The following is a 21187-nucleotide window of genomic DNA, read 5'->3' as shown; positions in this document are numbered from 1 at the left end:
AAGAACACGTTATTAAACGATACAGTGAGAATACAATTAGCAAAATACAGACAGAAGTCCCAGATTCTTCAACAAAGAAAATGTAAGGGGGCAGGGAGAGGTGGACGGATTGAACCCATAGATTTAAAAGAGAAATAACGAAATCCAACGTGGGGATCTTGTTTGGATCCTAAGTCAAACATCGAATTGTAACAAATCATTTGCAAAAAGCAACTACAGAAATCTGAAACCTGGCTGGCTAGTTAAGAATATTAGGGCAAAACTGTCCATGTTGAAATGAATTAATAGTATTGTGGTTATGTTTATTCAAAGAATCTTTAACTTTTAGATACATACTAAAGACTATACGGATAAAATGACTTAATGTCTGGGATTTGCTTCAAAGTAAACCAAGGTGGGAGACAGGGTGGAACAGGTGAGGGTACAAGCAAAACAAGACTGACCATGAGTCGATAAGTGGTGGGTACATGGGGGTGCGTTAAACTCTGCTCCTTACTGTTATATATATTTGAGATATTCTAAACTAAACGATTTCTTTTTAAAGTCTTGGTTTGTAATAAAGCAAAATTGAGATATTTCCTTTTTTAAAGTGAATGAGAAATAATAAGCACCATTCTCTCTCTCTTTCATGGGTCCTACTTATAGGATCCTGACAGCAGAAAACGGTCTAAAATCACGAGTACCCGATGGTCCAGAGACTCCTGGAATTTCTATCCTATACAGCATGACTGAACAGAATTGTGACGCTCCTCAACGACAGAGAGGTGGGAAGGAACAGCAATAGTGATCCAAACCTGAGTAATTGACTCTTCCTAAAAAACATGATGATCTTATGTTTTAAATCTTGGATGTTCAAAAAGAAGGAAGAATTTTAGCCAAAGAAATATAAGTGTAAGTTTTGTGCGGAACTTCCAACAGGGTTTCTTGGAAGAGAGTGAAGTTCCTCCCTCAAGTCTCCAGCCTGCTGCCTTAAACAAGACTATGATGGCTGGAAGTCTAGGAACTACTTTGGAACATGAAGATGAGAACCACACCAGAAGGATATTAACATGGTGCTGTGAAATAGGAGGACCTGACCTGCCTACCTTCAGACTTCTTTCTACATGAAAAAAAAATAAACTTCTGCCTTACTGTGTTATTTGGGACTTCTTCTCTGTTATATACAGCCAAACATGATCCTAAGTTATAAAAGAACCAAACATGAATACCTGAAAACAGTGATGTATCAGAAGTTCCTTTCAAGCTTATTCTTTGGAGACCAGTGACGGGTATTATAATAGATAGGATACAAGGACATGAAAAGAGATCAAAGAAAAATAAACACTTGTCTTTTAATATATTAATTCAAGCTTCTGATGAGAGAATTGGTATAACAAAGGTCTTTTAAGCTAAAAACAGTGCTGAACATTAAAAAGCTTATAGTAGGTTTTTTGAAGGTACCTTCAGATAAAACCATGGGAAGCATTTAACATTCTGGCGCATACAAACAGTAATATTTCCTTCACTTTCCTTTCCTCTTCTAATAACAATCAATAACCAAATAGGTACACAAATACATATTCTTACACTAAAAACAGTTTACATTAAAAAGATAGATACAATAAAGACCACCAATCGTTAACCCTTATGTCAACAGGGGTAGAAAAGGAAAACTTATATTAACAATTCTACCTCCCCTAATCTACAACCTTCCATCTTCCAAAAAAAGCTGTCTAAGGAAAATTAAAGTAACATAATTAAGCTCTGCCTTTCCCAGTAATTAAATATAAAGTTCAAATAAAGGTCTCTATTCAGTTCTCAATGTGTAACGGACTAAAAAAATTTAACGAAACATGGCAATTTTTTTCTGGCCCTAAATTCTAAGAGGAACTCATTATTACAATGACAGCGAGCAATATATTAGACAACGTGTTTGAAGCTGCTCTATAAAAACAATACAGATAATCCAATCTTGAATTACTATGAAGTTTTAAGAAATAGTATAAATCACAGGTTTTTAAAAGTAATTCTAACTAAAGTTAATGACTGCTAAATACTTAGCTCTCTGGTTCCCCAAGGGCAAAGTCCATGTTTTATTCATCTTTGTATCTCCAGCATTTGGCAAAGAAGCATAGCAACCTGGCACATAGCAGGTACACACTAAGTATTTCTTGAACTCAATCAGGCAATGTTTCTTACAACTGAGTACTAAATAAACATTTCTTGATTAAATGTGTCCACCAAACAACACTCAAATGATACTACTTTGAGGTATAGTTACTAACAGTATTATAAATTTTTATATAGATGTTTTCCTGAATCTATCCTATTCACTTAACTATTATTAAAGTAAGCCAATCAACTTTCTTATCTCTCTCAGATTTTAATAAACAATTTTAGGATACGTTTCTACTGAATTAAATTTACTAGGTTTAAATTAATTCAATGTACTACATCCTCTTTGGCATTAACTTCCCTTCTGCTGAAAGCTAGTGCCAACACTTATCATCTGATGAGGAGGAGGAAGATGCACCAGCTATAGCTCTCAAGACACTGATGTAATAGTTCCTTTACTATTGACTGAAATACTTTTCTCTTTAGATAGATATTGGTTATAGAGATAAAACTATTTCTATATATCAGGTTTCCTTCACTTTTAGCTTTTCAGGTTTATGGAATAATTATGCTTATAAGTAAAATGTATATTTAAATAAAATGTTTAACTATTTTGAAGACATTATAAAACAAAGTAATATGGTTTTATTTCAAAGTGTAATACTACTAGCATAATTAGGAGAGTACAGTTGGGGTAAACCAGCATAACTCCAAAGCAACTGTCTCCCTAAACCAAGGAAAACTAACCAAATAACACAAAAAAAACTAACAATTTGTAACCAGTTTCGCAAAGAGATCGGCTTCAGTAAGGCCATTTCACAGGTTTATATTTTACAGTCTGCAAAATGAAGGACGAAATTCATACATGTAACCAAAGCCCAAAAAAGTAATATTCAAAAATATCTGAAGTATGGCAGTTCCTCAAGAAGTTAAACATACAATTACCATGACCCAGTAATTCCACTCTCAGTTATGTACCCAAAAGAACTGAAAATAGATGTTCAAACAAAAACTTGTACACAAATGTCATAGCAGCACCATTCACAATAGCAAAAAGGTAGAAACAAGCCAAATGTCCATCAACTGATGAACAAATTAACAAAATATTGTATATCAATACATAAAGAGGAGTGAAGTACAACACACAGTACACATGAATGAACCTTGAAAACGTTATGCTAAGTGAAAAAAGCCAGACACAAAAAAATCATATATTGCATAATTTCATTAATATGAAATATCCAGTATAGGCAAATCCATAGAGACAGAAAGCAGATTAGTGGTTTCCAGGGGTTGGGGTAAGAAAGGAATGAAGAGTGATTGCTTAATGGATACAAAGTTTCTTTTTGGGCTGACGAAAATATTCTGGAGCTAGATAATGGTGATAGTTGCACAACATAGCGAATGTACTGAATTGTACACTTTAAAATTGTTAAAATGGCAAATTTTATGTTACAAGAATTTTATAATTAAAAACATTAATCCAAAATTCACAGTGCTAGTATAAATAAAATATTGTGCTTGTTTATTAATGACATTATTTAACTCTTTATAAAGTATCCAAATTTGCATGAAATATCAATCTGACTATATTTAAAAGACCCTTAGGTAAAAGGTTTTATCAAAAGATCAAGTGGAAGTACACACAAGGAATATCTTCACAAGTGAGATGGGGCCTTTCTAGACAGCCACAGGTGTTCTTTCCATTATAACTAATAATACAAAATCAAAACAAAACAAAAGAGAAATCTAGCTTTCCACCAAAGGAGAATGGTTATTTGATAGAATATTTTATATATCTTCAAATGAAAACTACAGACTACGAAGCAATAATTAAAATGTTGCTAATATAATATTAATGCTATTAATATCATAGTATGATATTAACACTAATTTAAAATGATGAGACATCACATTTTAATAACTTCATGATACTACTATATCAAAATATATATGCAAGTAGATAGAGTGGAGGCATTAAAGCTGACAGTTTGATCTATTTTTCACATTTTTGTATTATCACTTTTTTAAAAAACAATGGTTTTACGAATGATTTCCCATGTCTTTACCTTATTATTGAGTAAAAAGCTGAAAAGAATAGACTCACAAGAAAGAAAAAGAAACCCTTTATTTCACTGTCATCTTCTTTAGATATATATGATTACTATCTAATAATAGAAAAATTGTTATTTACCTCAAAAGAGTTCCATCACGCTGAATGCTGTATTTGTCTGCACAGTTTTGAGAATGTTCATTATATAAACTATATAATCTAAGAATCTGAATTATAAAGACACACCTTTGCGTAAGGGTTGTGGCATCATTAAGATCTGGATGAGCAAAAGGGATGTAACATCATGATAAAGAATCGGAACCTCAGGCTGCTGTTCTTCATTTCCCAGCCTGAAAGAAAATGCATAATCACTTTAGACACTAATGTAATCTCTTCTTTCTAGTTCATTTTATACTTCACATATGTGTCTATGGAACAGAAATCAAACTTTCATAAGCAACTGAGAAATCTCAAAAGAAAAACTTAGAGACCATATTTGGTCTAAAAATATAATCTTTTAGACTCATATATTTCCTTGACTCTGCCTAAGATGAAAAAAATTACATAGAAAATTTATTAGATCTTACTAAAGTAAATAATTGGGATACATTAACTCGGTTATGAGTCTTTTGATGTCTTAGATTACGGAAATCAAATGAAGCATTAAATGGAAGTTAAAACAATAAGTTTCACTACAAATGAGGTGGCAAATAGGAATCACAAACTTAGCACTAAAAAGTAAATGTTCACATTATAAAGAAAGAACAGGTACAACTCAAACAAACTACATTGAAAAGGCATGATTAATATCTCTTGTCAAAAATTTGTTTCAACTTTATGACTAACAAAATTCAGATAAACTCTTCAACATTTTAGTCTCAAAAAAAGATAACAATAACCAAAGCAGAACTTAAAATACACTATAAAAGACAAAGTAATAAATCTTAGGAATGTACAGTACTATGAAAAACACAGACTATATTATAAAGCAGATCTTATTCTTAAAGAATTTTTAAAACTTCTTTAGAAGGTTAAATTTTTTACCATAGGTTTAATTGTTAAGGTCAGAGAACAAATGTAAATCTTAAGTTTCCAGAATTGGACAAATTCTGAAGCTACACTTCAGACTAGACTTGAGATGAACAAAAACTGCTCCTCTCTTTTATTAGGCTCCATCACTCAACCAACATTTACTTATTTCTATACCATATGCCAGGCACTGGACACACCAGGGAGTAAGCCAATCCCTGCTGCTGTGAAGTTTGTAACTGCCAGGGGAAGACCGCTCTTTGAACGTCTCCATTCTCCACAAATATCCTTGTCCTCCTCTCCAAAACTAATTCTCCAATAATGCTATGAATCCTACTATTTCTTGTCTCTCTAGCGTCTCTTCTTTACAAGCCCAAAGTTAATTGCAAAAAGAAAAAGAAAATCAGAGGCAGGCTACCATTTCCTCACCTATTATTCAAATCCCCACAATAAAGGTTTCCCACATGGTCAACAATGATTTCCTAATTACAAAATTTAGTGGGCATTTTTCAATCCTTATCTTACTGACCCTCAACTTTGGATACAGTTCAACAGTCTTGTCTGGAAAATTCTCTTGGCTTTTGTGAAACACTCTTTCAGGTTCCCTTTTATCTCTCTGATTACTCCACTTTAGTCTTCTTGACAGGTTCTTCTTCCTCTAACCACCTAGAAATAGTGCTGACCCAAAGCCTCCAATTCTCGCTCTCTTTTCATATTAATGACTCTTTTTGAAAACCCTCTAACCCATGACTTCAATTGCCAGCTATATATTGATGACTCCCAAGCCTGCATTTCTAGCCATGACTCGCTTGAACCCTCTATCCGAACATCCACCATCTCCACTTGCATATTGACAGGCAGCTCAACTTCAACATGCCTGAAACTCAACTCATGATCATTCCACTCTACTCCACACACACACACTCCCATGCTAGTTATGACCAATCTGCTCTCTCTTCAATAGTCTTAGACTTGATGTGGTTTATTATATCCTCTAACATTTAGCAAAATACCCAAAACATAATACACACATGATGAAAGAATACTGAATAAATAAGCATCCCAAACCCTATATTCTTACTGACCCCACATTTAATTGGCAGTAAGTCCTAACAACTCTACCTTTATTCCCTCTTTGCCATCCCTATGGTCACTGTCTTCTAACTATTCAATCTCCTCTAAGTTTACGTCCCTGTAATTCATCCTCTACACTGTTAGTGCCCTGAAAAGAGGCTTCCACGGGAACTGTATCTTGTTTACCATTATTTCCCCAATTTCTGGATTAAAATAGTTAATAAAAACTAGCTGAGTAAACAAATAAATGAAAAATGAATGGATGGATGAAGAAACAGGTGGCAAAAGAGACAAAGACTAGACAGCGAAGGCTGCAGAGCATAAAGAGACAGATAAAATGAAACAGAGTAAATTACAAACTGATTGACATTAGGGCCAAAAGGTCCTATATATTTTTGTATGTCTGTGGTTTTATCACAGTCCTTTAATGAAATGAATTAAATGACGCAAAAAGGAAGTACGGAAAAAGGGTGAAACCAGACCCAAACAAAAGGGAACAAAGAGCAAAAGGAAAGTAACACTGAAAAATCCTTGCTGACCTATTAATAAAAAAGAAAGTGGTAAGAAACAGGTCCTTTAAAAACTACTCAGAATAAAAATGACTTTGGATTATCAAAATGCTGCATTAAATCTAACAGCTGATTAAAACACTCAGAATTAGAGGGAACTTCATGGATCCATTTAAACTCTCCCAATCTCACCTCTACACAAAGAACCACTTTACGGCACAAAAATCAGTGGGCTTAAGAACTTCTTGCAGCATAATATAAAGACCAACAAATTACAGAACTTTTAGGTATAGAAAAAAAAAAGCATTCCCAAATGAGTAACTTAAATATAGTTTGTTAAAAGAAGGATATTGCAACTTAAAAACTTAAAGGGCTAACAGAATTTTAGATTCTCATTTATTTTATTACATTATGTCAACAAATGTTTTTGTAATAAAAGCAACCTTTCTCAAAATTAGAGGTGAATTATTTTTTTGCTTATTATTATCAGTGACCTTCAAATATTGTTTAAAATCAGTCTAAATTTCCACATGCATGGAAAACTCTCTACCTAAGAAGATTATACCCTCTATTATGATTATTCATATATACCTTGTTAAAAACTTAGCAACTTTTATATTAAACACAATTAAGAATGTATACTTAATAAACATTTCAAAATTAGAACGATACAAAAATGAATTAAAAGAATAGAGAATGTTCCTAGTTGAGGAAACTGTCTATTATAAAGATAACTATTTTTCCCAGGTTAATTTATGAGTTTAAAATAATTCCAATCAAATCACAAATGAAGGGAAGGGTTTAGAAAATGGTTCTAAAGTTCATCTGGAAGAATAAATAGGTGAGAACAGTAAAGAAAAACTGGGAGGCGAAGGGGAGAAATGAGAGGAACTTAATCCAACCAGATATACACATACCTCCACAGTAAGTAAACTGGATGGTATTGTCACAGAAATAGGCTTCAAGGTCAATAGAACAAAGGGGAAGTTCCTAATCAGGACCACAATATACAAACACTTAGTATATAATAAATGGGATGTAAAATGGGCAAAAAAATTAGTTATTTGAAAATAAATTTTAAATCTTCACCCAATATTACTGATAAAAATAAATTCCAATAGACTGTATATTTTTAAAAAATTATCCCATAAGAAAACCCTATGAAGAATATACACGTAGATACTGCAAATCCTAAGACAGGAAACACATTGTATTACTGGTTATAAAGGTAAACATGAGATCTTGGATGGGAGAGGCAGGCACTTTAAGTATGAAAGTAATTGAAAAAAATAAGAAATATAAGGTCTGACTGGTTTGGCTAGGTGAAAATTTAAAACTTTAATATGTCAAGAAAAGTAATTATAAAATTAAAAGGCAAACATATTTTGGAAAAAAAGTTTCAACATCTATGACAAAATAAGGTTAAATATTTTAAGTCATAAAGAACCGTTCAGATAATTTTTTAAAAATAAGAGGCCAATAGAAAAATGGACAGATGTCTTGAATATATAATTCACAGAGTCTGAAGAAATAGCTAATAAATATGAAATATTTATATGAAGTTAACTTCACCTATAATTTAATACATTTCTATTACTTTGAGATCCCATTTTTTTTTTTTCCTTAAGATTGGCACCTGAGCTAACAATTGTTGCCAATCTTTTTTTTTCCTTCTGCTTTTTCTCCCCAAATCCTCCCAGTATATAGTAGTATATTTTAGTTGTGGGTCCTTATAGTTGTGGCACGTGGGACGCCACCTCATCATGGCCTGAGGAGCGGTGCCATGTCCACCCCCAGGATCTGAACCAGCGAAACCCTGGGTCGTCGAAGGGGAACGCGCGAACTTAACCACTCGGCCAGCCCCCATTTTTTAATCTATCAAATCAGCCCCCCCAAAATGTTTTTAAGTGATAATACTTAAGACTGACAGAAATGGGGACATTCTTACACTGCCAGTGAAAGTTTATATAGGTACAATCTTTCCGAAAAGCCACGTTGCACTATGTAACACAGTGCCTGAGATTCAGTGAATATTTATCAAATAAATGACTGAAAATGTAAACTATTTATATGCTTTCATGTTATTCTATAGTTCTAGGATTATATCTGACATGTCAAGAACTGCTTAATGCATCATCTGATATGGTGGGAAAGGAGAAACCACTTAAATGATTAACAACAGGAATGAATAAATAAATTAGGCACGTAAAGAATTTTTAATGATGTCAGAATTTGGTTATGTGTTAACATTAAAAAGCAGATTCTAAAACTGATTCAAATAATACTTAAAAGTTCATGATATATATTCAGAAAAAAAAGAGACTGGAAAGAAACATCTCAAAATGTTAACAGCATTAGAGGAATTTCCGGAAAATATGATTGATTTTTCTCCCCATATTTGCTCTCACTTTTATGGCTCATTAGTTCATTAAATTGTAAAAACTATATATAACACATAGATTATAAGATTTTAGATTATTTCATTTTCTTCCTCAATATTTTGGTACATTCAAACATTGCACAATAAATAAAATTTTTATAAGCAGAAAAAAATTTACAAAAACAATAATCTGGAGCTTGTTAGCTACCAAGATAAAAACAACCATTCTGAGGACATAGAAATGGATCTTTCCTGGTACACAGTAGGCACATAATCAGAATGAATAAAGGAATGAAAGGATGCACCCCACTGTAGAAAAGAGAACCACAGATTTTGACTGTGGGGTTTAATACCATTATTTTGATAACGATCCTTTAAATGCTTAATATTTTTAAATATGTAATTGTTTCTATCGCCTAAAGTTTTTAGATAATCTCTAAAATCCAGATTATAAAACCCATACACTACTATTACTCTGTGGATAAGAGGAAACGGGTGGGTTAGAGTTCACAGGCCTAATTTCCCCTCCCCTTTTTTTTTAAAGCAAAGTAATCGTCAAAACAATGAAACTAAAAGGAAATAAGGAAGTAATTTTCATGACGCTTATAGAAAAAAGTATATTATGAGAAACCTATACCATTAGACATAAAATTTTATGTTGGAAAAGTATTAAAGTGAGAAAACAGAAAAACTACTTTAATTAAAAAAAATCTAGGGCCGGCCCGGTGGTGCAGCGGTTAAGTTTGCATGTTCCGCTTGGGTGGTCTAGGGTTCGTCCGTTCAGATCCCAGTGCGGACATGGCACCGCTTGGCAAGCCATGCTGTGGTAGGTGTCCCAAATATAAAGTAGAGGAAGATGGGCACGCATGTTAGCTCAGGGCCAGTCTGCCTCAGCAAAAAGAGGAGGATTGGCAGCAGATGTTAGCTCAGGGCTAATCTTCCACGCAAAAAAAAAAAAAAATCTAATATACAGACATGAAACAAAGATGACATACTATAATCAACTCTAATATTATAAGTTAGTGAACTAATGAATCATAAAAACGAGAGCAAATACTGGGGAGGGAAATCAATCAGATTTTCCAGAAATTCCTCAGAGCTCTCAGTACTAGGAAAAGAAGCATAGAGTAATATTTAAGAACTTAGCCTCTGGAACCAGAAAGATTTGGGTTCAAATGCCAGCTCTATTCCATAACAGCTTTGTGCCCTTAAAGAACATGTCAATGTCGGGGGCTGGCCCAGTGGCATAGTGGTTAGGCACATGCTCTACTTCGGTGGTCTGGGGTTCACAGGTTCGGATCCTGGGTGTGGACTTATACACTGCCTATCAAGACAGGCTGTGGTGGCATCCCAAATACAAAAAAGAGAGGAAGGCTGGCACAGATGTTAGCTCAGGGATAATCTTCCTCAAGCAAAAAGAGGGAGATTGGCAACAGATGTTAGTTCAGGGCCAATTTTCCTCACCAAAAAAAAAAAAAAAAAAAGAACATGTCAATGTAATCTACACAGAAATCGACATATGATGTACACCCAAAGTTTATCTTATGTTAGAAACCAATGTTACCACAATAAAAATAATTATATTTTAAAAAGAACATGTTAATTAATTTTCCTAAGCCTCAAGTTCCTCATATGTAAAAATTGGGATAACAATGGTATCTAGTGCATACAGCTATAGTGATGATTAAGTGAGATTATATATGCAAAGCACAAAAATGCCTAGCATCAAGTAAGCACTGGATAAGTGTCACAGCATTTACTCCTATCCTAATGGGTATTAAATCTTAGGGCGTGAAAAGAATACAACTCAGCAATCAGTATCATGGAAAGCATAGTACCTATGTCTGTTCTCTAAACTTAATTCACCAATACTACACTTAAGAAACATCTTTAAAATTAGAGAGTTAAGCATTTTAATACCTTATTTGCATACCATTCTTGTCTTTGAATATGCAAGTCTAGGTAGGAAAGAAAATTACTAGCTAATATCACGAAAACTGATTTTCCTTAATATAAACATGCAAAATACTCAGACCTTGTTAATTTTGTTTATAAACACAAAAATCCCACAAATACAGTTTTATTCTGTTTTTTTGGGGGGGGGGTTTTTTGAGAAGTAGCAGGATATATTCATAACCTCAAAGTATCTTCCCACAAGATACTTACTAATTACAAAGGGTAAAATAGTAACTTTGCAGTGGAAAAACCTGACAGATACTACTATAGCCAAATGATCAGAGTTATTATCATCAGTAATGAGACAAATGAAGAGCGCGAGCCTCTTGATATGATGCACTAAAAAGAACACAATATCATTTCTGTGGTATATCTGCCAAAAGTGTAACTTGAATCTAACAACAAGGAAATATCAGACAAAAATAAACTGAGGGATTCTACAAAATAATTGGCCAGAGTTCTTCAAAACAAAACGTTAATGTCATGAAATACAAAAAAGAAAACAAGTCAGGAACAATTTCAGATTACAGGAAAAAAAGAGAAATTATAACAAAATGCAATCAAGATCTTGAGTTGTCTTTGCATTGCATTTGCATTTCCCAGGATATTACTAAAAGAACTGGCAAAATCTGAATAGATTCTGCATGAGGTAGGGGTCAATATTAATTATTTCTCATATAAATATCCAGTTAACCCAGCACCATTTATTATAAAGACTATGCTTCCCCCACTGCTCCTAAGTGCCATCTGTGCTATAAATACAATGTCCAGATATGTGTGGGTCTGGTTTGTTTTGTTTTAACAAGCAAATACAAATTTATTTTCTCATCCCTCTGCCTTGACTACACAAGTGGTGGCATAAAGTACATGTTTTCTACTCCCGGATTTATTTTTCTCTTAACATTGTATCTTGGTGGAGATATTCCCATATCAGTAAACAGAGTGCTTTCTCACCTTTCTTTTGTTTTTGTAGGTCTGTTTTAATTTACTATTGTAGGGAAGGCAAAGCAGTAGGACATTTGACAGCTATATGAAAAGAATAAAATTGGACCCATTTTTACACCACATATGATAAATTCCAAATAGAGATCTAAATATAAAAACTGAAGCAAGAGAAATATTAGAAGAATCATATATCTAATAAGGGGTATATAAAGAACCCATACGACTCAACAGCAAAAAAACAAATAATCCAGGGGTCGGCCCCATGGCTGAGTGGTTAAGTTTGCGTGCTCCGCTGCGGCGGCCCAGGGTTTCACCGATTTGAATCCCAGGCGTGGACATGACACCGCTCGTCAAGCCATGCTGAGGCAGTATCCCACATGCCACAACTAGAAGGACCCACAACTAAGAACATACAACTATGTACCGGGGAGCTTTGGGGGAGAAAAAGGAAAAAAAAACCTTAAAAAAAAAAAAACCCGAAATAATTCAATTAAAAAAATGGGCAGAGGATCCAAAAAGACATTTTTCCAAAAAAGACACACAGATGGCCAAGAGGTACATGAAAAAAAGGTGCTCAACATCACTATCATCAGGGAAATGCAAATCAAAACCACGAGGTATCACCTCACACCTGTCAGAATAGCTATTATCAAAAAGAAAAGAAACAACAAGTGTTTGGACTTCTGGATATTTATACGAAGAAAACAAAAACATTAACTTGAAAAGATATATGCACCCTCATGTTCATTGTAGCATTATTTACAATAGTTGCCAAGACATGGAACCAACCTAAGTGTCCATCAATGGATGAATGAATAAAGAAAATGTAAGAGAGATACATATACACTGTGAGAATATGTATAATATATATATTCATTAAAAAGGAGGAAATCTTGCCATTTGTGACAAGATGGATGGAGCTTGAGAGCATTTATCCTAAGTGAAATAGACAGAGAAAGATAAATACCATATGATCTCACTTATATGTGAATCTTCAAAAAGAGAAAGGAACTCAGAGATACAAAGAACAGATTGGTGGTTGCCAGAGGCAGGGGGTGGGGCACGGGCAAAACGGGTGAAGGTGGTCAAAAGCTCCAAATTTCCAGTCATAAAACAAATTAGTCCTGAGGATGTAACGTACAGCATGGTGACTACAGTTAATAATATAGTATTGATATTTGAAAGTTGTTAAGAGAGTAGTAGGTCTTAAAAGTTCTCATCACAAGAAAAAAAATTTATGACTGCATGTGGTGATGGATGTTAACTTAGACTTACTGTGGTAATCATTCCACAATATATACAAATGTCCAATCATTATACTGTACACCTGAAACTAATATGTCAATTATATCTCAATTTAAAAAAATAAAGAAATAATTAGAAGAAAATCTGGGTGAACTTTTTGATAACCAGGGAGCAGGAAAAGGCCTGAGTCAAAATCCAGAATTACTAAATGAAAAGATTAATAAATAACTACATTAAAAAAAAACTATTACATGGCAAAAAATATCATAAAGTAAAAAGACATTTGACAATTTGGTGAAACATATTTGCAACTTATAACACAAAGGGCTAATATCTATAATCTATGAACACATCTTTAAAATGAAGAGAAAAAAGACCAACAACCCAATTTTTAGAAACGGGCAACAAATTAGAGTTCACAAATACAAACGCAAATGCGCAGGATTGGAAGATAGATGTCTCTGAATTTATTTCATTACATAGTTTTTACTTTGGGAAAATATGTTTTATATGATAAAAGTAAATAAATCAAGGGAAAAATGACAGTCTTTAAATATGGAAAAAATAATAGAACTCAAACAAACGAGCCTAACCATAAATCAAGCAATAGCATAACCACACAAGGAAAAAGTTACTTCGAATGACTTAAAAACATAGTATTTTGACCGTATAACTCTAGTGGTATATATTCTAAGGACAAAAAGAATTTATGGTTAGTAGTAATATTGTTTTTTTAAAAATAATTGTAGTTATACTGTAGGTTATGCAAATAATAATGATGTTAATATCATTAGAAACCAAGGTTTTCAGAATAAGAGAAAAAAGATGCAAATAATATAAAAACTAAGAAATAAAACATAATCTTGCAATCTTATGTTTGAATTATAAATACCAGTAAGTACTCAAGATCTTTTTCATTTCCTAACTCTGTCCACTGGAATGGCTTAGGAGCAACGATAACCCAGTAGTAGCTTTGTATATCCATAAGTATCCAGATTGTGATCTCTAAATACCATTTCCCATTAAAAGGAACTACATGGAGAAATGGCTAATTCCAGGTATAGAGTACAAAATACACAAAATAAACCTGGGTCAACTAATTGTGCCAGAAACTAAGGATACTATCAAAGACTACTTGGATCATATCAAAGTACAACAGCCAACCTAAAAACAGATTCTCACTGACCTACAAGGGAGCAATTTGCATTGAAAGGAAGAGTGGCTGAAATGGAGTGAAATACATCAAATATATAAAAATCCATGAGACTATACAACAAATAAACAACCACAACTTATTGGTCACCTGGAAGTTACTAGGATATCAGTTAGAAACATCAAGGGTTGCTAACACCATCAGGTGAAAGGCCGATGGTGAACTTCACAAGGGAGGGATCAAATTAAGGCCACCGGAACCCACTGATTACTCCTGACATAACAAGAGGGACAACCAGGCATTACGTGCCTCTATTTGAATGTTTTATCTGCATAAAAACCAAAGGGATTCTTTAAAAGATTTTCTGACTTGGTTGGAACTTTTATTCAATTTTTACAAAGAGTATGATGGTAAACTGTTTTCAGTTTTTATCTTTTTTCTGCATTTCATAAGGAAAATTCCCATATTCATAAAGAATTCCAATCCTACTTTTTACTCAACTATTTTTCAAAAACAGTTTTAATTGACTTTAATCTTTCAATAATACTTACTGTGAATTCACCTCTTCTACTAACTGTGTGAGCTTTCTCCAGGGATTATACTCAGAATCAATGCTATAAAGCCGCATGTGCAAGGCTAACACATGGAACAGCTGATCTAAACAAATGGAAGAAAAGGTAATTAGAAAGTTCACACAATTCTTCCAGAACAAAATTCAGACAAAATTTCTAGTTAATTCATAAGGAAATGTTTCCTATCCTTATCATTATAATTCACCAAGTTTAAGTACCATCTACTTCATGCTGTCTTTTAAAGTAAACTCGGAAACATAAATCCAAATAATTTCTAACAGATTTTGGACTGTCATTATGCTCAATCTTAATACAGGAATGGCTCGTTTTCTTCATCTCCTATCACAGATGTACTTTTCCTCAGCTTTATGCTTCAGCTTTGCCAACCTGTACTTTTCACTATCGTGGTCTCCTACCAAAATTGACTATATCTGACCCTGGGTAATATGGATGATAACATCCATATAAAATCACTGTTAAGTGAAATTCTCTCTTCGCCTAATATTTTCCTCTAAAGCCTCTTTAGATTGAGTTGTGACATCACTGTCTTTTGAATCAACATGCGAAAAACCCAATGAAATCAGAGTATTATTTAGAAGGACTATTCTAGCTGTTTTCATTTCCTCTATATAAACCATAACAATAATCTACCAATCTTAGTTTTCGACAAAATTCTGCTCATGACATTTAAAAGAAAAATTTTTGTTTAAAATTATTCAGAAAACAATCTTAACTTTTGCTTTCATATCACAAGTCCTTTTTTTGGTATGAACGACAAGGACTGGATTAAATTATTCTGTCACAAATACTCAAAAATAGTTGTGACTCAAACTTACTTTCTGGAAAGTCAGATAACACTTCTTGACATACGATTGAAATTCCTTTTATTATTACATAAGTTTCAGGTGTACAACATTATAATTTAACATATTATACACTACAAAGTGGAAATTAATCCTTAAAACCAGAAAGATAAGTTAGCCAAATGACACAAACATATGTTGTCATTTATTCTCTAAATTAATCAAAACTAAACAAGATTTTGTCTCTGAGGAACTGACTTAGCAATCAACTATATTTTAGATTAACTTAAGATCCATCATTATCTTGTGTGTGTGTGTTTGTGTATTAGCAGTAGTTGCAGTTGTTTTGGGAAGCTAGTCTCAGACATGAGAGTTATAAGATGAACAAGATAACTGCTCCACTCTGTGGGGCAGGGTAGAGGAAATGGAGGTGGGCAGGGGAGCTGAATCCCAATGCTCTGCACATCCATTTCTGTCAAGTTGCAGTCTGATCTCTCTATAACAAACAGAAGAATCTAAATATCTTACCCTGCCTCACCTCCTGTTTATAAGTCAATGTATAGTCTAAATCCTCTCTTAAAATTTCTTCATCCTATTAGTAGCTAACGCTAGCTGAGTATTTATTACATGTCAAGCACTATGTTAATAATCACTTTACATAGATTATCTCAATTTTCACAAAAATTCTACCAGGTAGGAAATATTATTATCCCAAGTTTTGAGACAACTAAGTTTCCTGAATTTCCAGTTTTTCCAGTAACCTAGTTCCATTAATAACACTGAGAGCACAGGACATTTTGAGCAAAGAAATAATGTGATGAAAGATATATCAGTCATTTTCATTTCATTTCAACTCAACTACACATAAGAGATTGTTTTTTCCAAGTACATAATTTGCAATTTTTTAAAAGTGCCTAAAACCATAAAAATGTTAAAAAACTAAATTCTCCCAGCAGAAAAATATTAAGATTAACTCAAATTGCAAGGTGGGGAGTTTCGAATTCTTTTTACATGTGTTAAGTGAATCAAACAGCTCTTTTCAATAATTCCTTTCAAGATGAAAGTCAATTCTCTTAAAGTTTATCTGATTTAATCAAAGGCACAGAAGTTGAGCTTTTAATAACTTAACCAGGCCAGGAGAGAAATAATGTTGCAATTTGCCTATTTTCCTAGCCTCTGCCATAATTCAAGAAATACAAACGTTAGAAGGAATCTTTTTCATCTTCCTTTATTTCCTCATTCTGTAGATGAAGAAACAGGCCCAGAGAAAGGATGTACACCTTGCCAGGTCACTCCACACACACACACACACACACACTCACTCACTCTCTCGACTTTTCATTCCTATGAAAAATTGAGATTATAACCCTGAGGCATTTTCTAAAGCTATTAATAAAATATATAACAAGAGTCTTTGATATTGGCTTTACTAGAACTTAAGAATAATATATCTAATGAGGTATATCTACCTTTCAAAAACAATCCTTGCAGATAACTTCAGTAGGAAACAGAGAATTGCTCAAAAAACAATCAATACCTTTTACTATTTTTTTTTTTAAGATTTTATTTTTTTCCTTTTTCTCCCCAAAGCCCCCCAGTACATAGTTGTATATTCTTAGTTGTGGGTCCTTCTAGTTGTGGCATGTGGGATGCTGCCTCAGCGTGGTTTGATGAGCAATGCCATGTCCGCTCCCAGGATTCGAACCGACGAAACACTGGGATTCGAACCGACGAAACACTGGGCCGCCTGCAGCGGAGCGCGCGAACTTAACCACTCGGCCACGGGGCCAGCCCCCTTTTACTATGTTTACACAATTCACTGTGTGTTTTCACAATTTGGTCTCAGACCTATCAGTAACAATAAACTCTAATATTCATTTAGCAGCAAAAATATCTCTTATACTAAACAACTGTTGACAGTAGTAGATGTAGGGTAAGGAGAACCTATGATCATAACCAAAAGGTAAAAACTAAAAAATAATGGAAAAATTTATTAAACACTAACTGTGTGCATGGTATTTAAAAAGCTGAAATACAGCTATGTCAAGAAAGCATATTACTAAAGTTCCGAAAAACAACAGCAAAAAGAACAGATAACTCCTTTTCTGGAATGACACATTTTAAAGTTCTAAAGTTAGGTCTACAGTTATAAAAGGGTTTGGAAATGAGAAGCATTATTAAATTAACTTATAGGTGTGCTGTGATTTCAACATATGTAGAGGAGGCACCACTGTCTAGTAGGAGCCAGGAAGTCCTGGAGTTGAATCCAAGCTCTGTACTGTCCATGTTCCTTGGACAAATTAGTCTATCATCTGTAAAACAGGGATAATACTACCTTACCAGGCTGTTATATAGTGATGGTAGTTAGAGTAATAGCATACATCTGTAGTGTGCAGATAGGTGTGCTTACATAGATGTATATACATACATGGTTTCTAAAAGTAAATTCTAAACACTAAATTTAATATTTACAAACTTGAGATTTTATGACTAAAATTAGAGATTATGATTACATTAGAAACATCAGGTCTCCACATAAAACTACCACTGCAAAAAATATTGACATACATTTTTTAACTCTCTTCTCTCTCCTCCCCTGAACTTTTGGTACCATTCTTCCCTGGTTCTCCCCCAGTTCTTCTCAGTTACGTTTACATGCTCTTCTTCCTCTACTGAACCCTAAAAAAAGACATTCTCCATAAGAAAGGAAAAGAGATCCCTTCTTAGGCCTCTTTCCCTCACACACTACTTCACCTAAGCTCAACTTTCACTCCTCCCCATAAGTTTACAATCCACAAATTTCTCTAGCACTTCACATGTTCCAGAGGCATCAAAAAATCAATATATCCAAAACTAAACTGATGATACAGCCCAGCATAGCCCCAATGTTCATTTCCTCTTATAATCCCTATTTGAGTGAATGACACTACTGCCCACGCAAACACCCAAGGAAAAATTTGGGCGTCATCTCCCACGTCCTTGCCCTCCATAGCCAATTGATTACAAACTCTATTGGTTCTGCCTCCTATGATCCATCCTCTTAGGCTCCACTCCATTGCTACATCATTTCTCAACTGGATTACTCAACAGAGTGCTCATTCAGCTTTCTGTCTTTTGTTCCACCCCCTTCCAGCCCCAATAAACAATAAATCTATTCACATTATCTCATAATTGGTTGGTGAACCACTGAAGAAACAGGCATAGAAAGCCCTTCATGAGCTAACCAGTATTTCTTTTTCAGGTTTATTTCTTCATCTTCTTTCTTCCCTTCCCTTCCCAAGTATTTCCCAATGTGTCACGGTGTCTTATCTGTCTTTGCAAGCTGTTCTCTCAGCCTAGAACAGTGCCTTCTTGTTCTCCAGGCAAACTTGACTGATCTTTCAAGAGCCAGTTCACGTGCTCCTCTATGACGTTTTCTCTAATATCATACCTGAGACAGATCTGATCATCTTTGGCTTTAAGCATTCTCTATACCTCAAGTTAATTCTATTTTAGCACTTCTTAAACAGTCTTGTAATTATTTTTCATATGCTTTCCTCTCCTATCAGATGGTGAGAGCTCCCTGAAGGAGACAATTGTCTTTCCTCTTTGTACTTCCTAGGCTAGCATAATGCTTGATATATAATAGGATTTTTTTTAAGTAGGCTGAATATAATATGAATAAATCAACAATCTTGTAAAAAAAAATCATAAATCTCTGCATAAACTTCATCATAGATTTACACTCTTCCTTTTCTGTCATAATCACATACTGGCTCAGTACTAAGAAGTAGGTCAATTAATCAGCCCTAATTTCACTGCCTCAAAAGAGACTGACCTCTTAACTCTAACTATTAAAGTATAGCTTGACCTGCTTGCTCCCACTATCTTCTTCCCCATGCTGGTTGCTGTGACAACTCACCTGGGACAAAGAATTGTATTTTCTACAATACCTAATCAAATTCTTTACAACTGTGACAAGTCTAAGGTATTATAATGTGCTTAATCACAAGACAGACATATCACTAAAACAGAAAACATCGACTGGTTTGTCCTCAAAAAAGCATAAGGTTTAATTATAAGAACCCTCAGGTGGAACAAACGTAAGATTTAACAATCCCTTTTATCTTTATCAATATCAGTAAGACTATTTTCAAAAAAAGAATCCATAAAATAAAAACATAACTCCAACTTTATCGTAAAATCAAGAGTTTTACATGTATGACTATAAATACCATACACACACATGAAACGCTATTGTGCCAATTTTTATGACTTCAGGAATATCCACTTAAGGAAACTGAACCCAATGTTGTCATATGTTAAAATCTGTCAAAAATGCTTTTGCAACAGATGTTCTTTGAGCTCAGCACCAGAGTAGAAATTCGGTGTCTCTGTCAGTTATTTCTAAACATATAAGAAATCTAAAACTGGTACCTTATTTTCTTAGGATAACTCATACTAGACATTAAGACATACATACATATATATATAAGAGAAGAGTTATCCTAAAAATATTATAAATTGGTTCCATCTTAAGTTGCATCACTGTTAAAATTTACCTAAGGTAAACTTAACTGGGCCTGTATTTCCAGATCATTCAAGATTTTAGTCCTATCAGTCTAGTTATCACTGGTTAAAAACTGTCAATGAAAAAAACCTCAACTAGCCTTAGTGTGACAGGAGCTGACTTATCTTTCCCTATCCCATTCCTCACTACGCCAGGCAAGACAGGGCAGGGAATAAAGTGGCAGTCATGGTAGGAATTTTAAAGGGTTAAGAAAGAACTTACTAACAATAACATATAAAATACTTTAGTTCATATGTCTAATACCATCTGATTCTTACATTAAACATGATAGATATGTTAGGTAGTCGGCACCAACAGTATTGAGATATTCTAACTCCAACCCAGTGCTCCTTCCAGGTATGTACAGGCAAACCTAGGAGACACTGCAGGTTTGGTTCTAGACCACCATAATAAAGCAAACATTGCAATAAAGCAAGTCACATGAACTTTTTTGGTTTCTCAGTGCACATAAAAGTTATGTTTACACTGTACTGTAGTCTATTAAGTATGCAATAGCACTATGTCTAAAAGAATAGTGTACATGCCTTAATTTAAGAACATTTTGTTGCTAAAAAATGCTAACCATCATCTGAGCCTTCAGCAAGTCATAATCTTTTTGCTGGTGGAGAGTCTTGCCTCAGTGTTGATGTTGACTGATCACAGTGGTGGGTGCTAAAGGTTGGGGTGGCTGTGGCAATGTCTTAAAATAAGACAACAATGAAGTCTGCCACATCGATTAACTCTTTCTTTCATAAACGATTTCTCTGTAGCATGTGATGCTGTTTGGTAGCATTTTACCCACAACAGTACTTTTTTCTAAACCAG

General features: G+C 34.0%; 1 protein-coding gene across 6 annotated transcripts in view; it reads right to left on the bottom strand.

The window, feature by feature from the left end:
* Nucleotides 1-21187, bottom strand: part of UBR3 (ubiquitin protein ligase E3 component n-recognin 3) — a 229243-nt gene that overhangs the window by 32220 nt on the left and 175836 nt on the right. For all 6 annotated transcript variants that reach the window (XM_046658012.1, XM_046658015.1, XM_046658016.1 and 3 more), the window contains 2 exons: nucleotides 14990-15095; nucleotides 4394-4497 (listed from right to left, as the gene is read on the bottom strand). In XM_046658012.1, coding sequence (XP_046513968.1) covers nucleotides 4394-4497; nucleotides 14990-15095 — 210 coding nt within the window. The remainder of the gene's footprint in view (nucleotides 1-4393; nucleotides 4498-14989; nucleotides 15096-21187) is intronic.

The sequence above is a fragment of the Equus quagga genome, chromosome 4, assembly GCF_021613505.1.
Source record: "Equus quagga isolate Etosha38 chromosome 4, UCLA_HA_Equagga_1.0, whole genome shotgun sequence".
Classification (NCBI taxonomy): Eukaryota; Metazoa; Chordata; class Mammalia; order Perissodactyla; family Equidae; genus Equus; species Equus quagga.
This window is presented reverse-complemented; position numbering and strand designations above follow the sequence as displayed.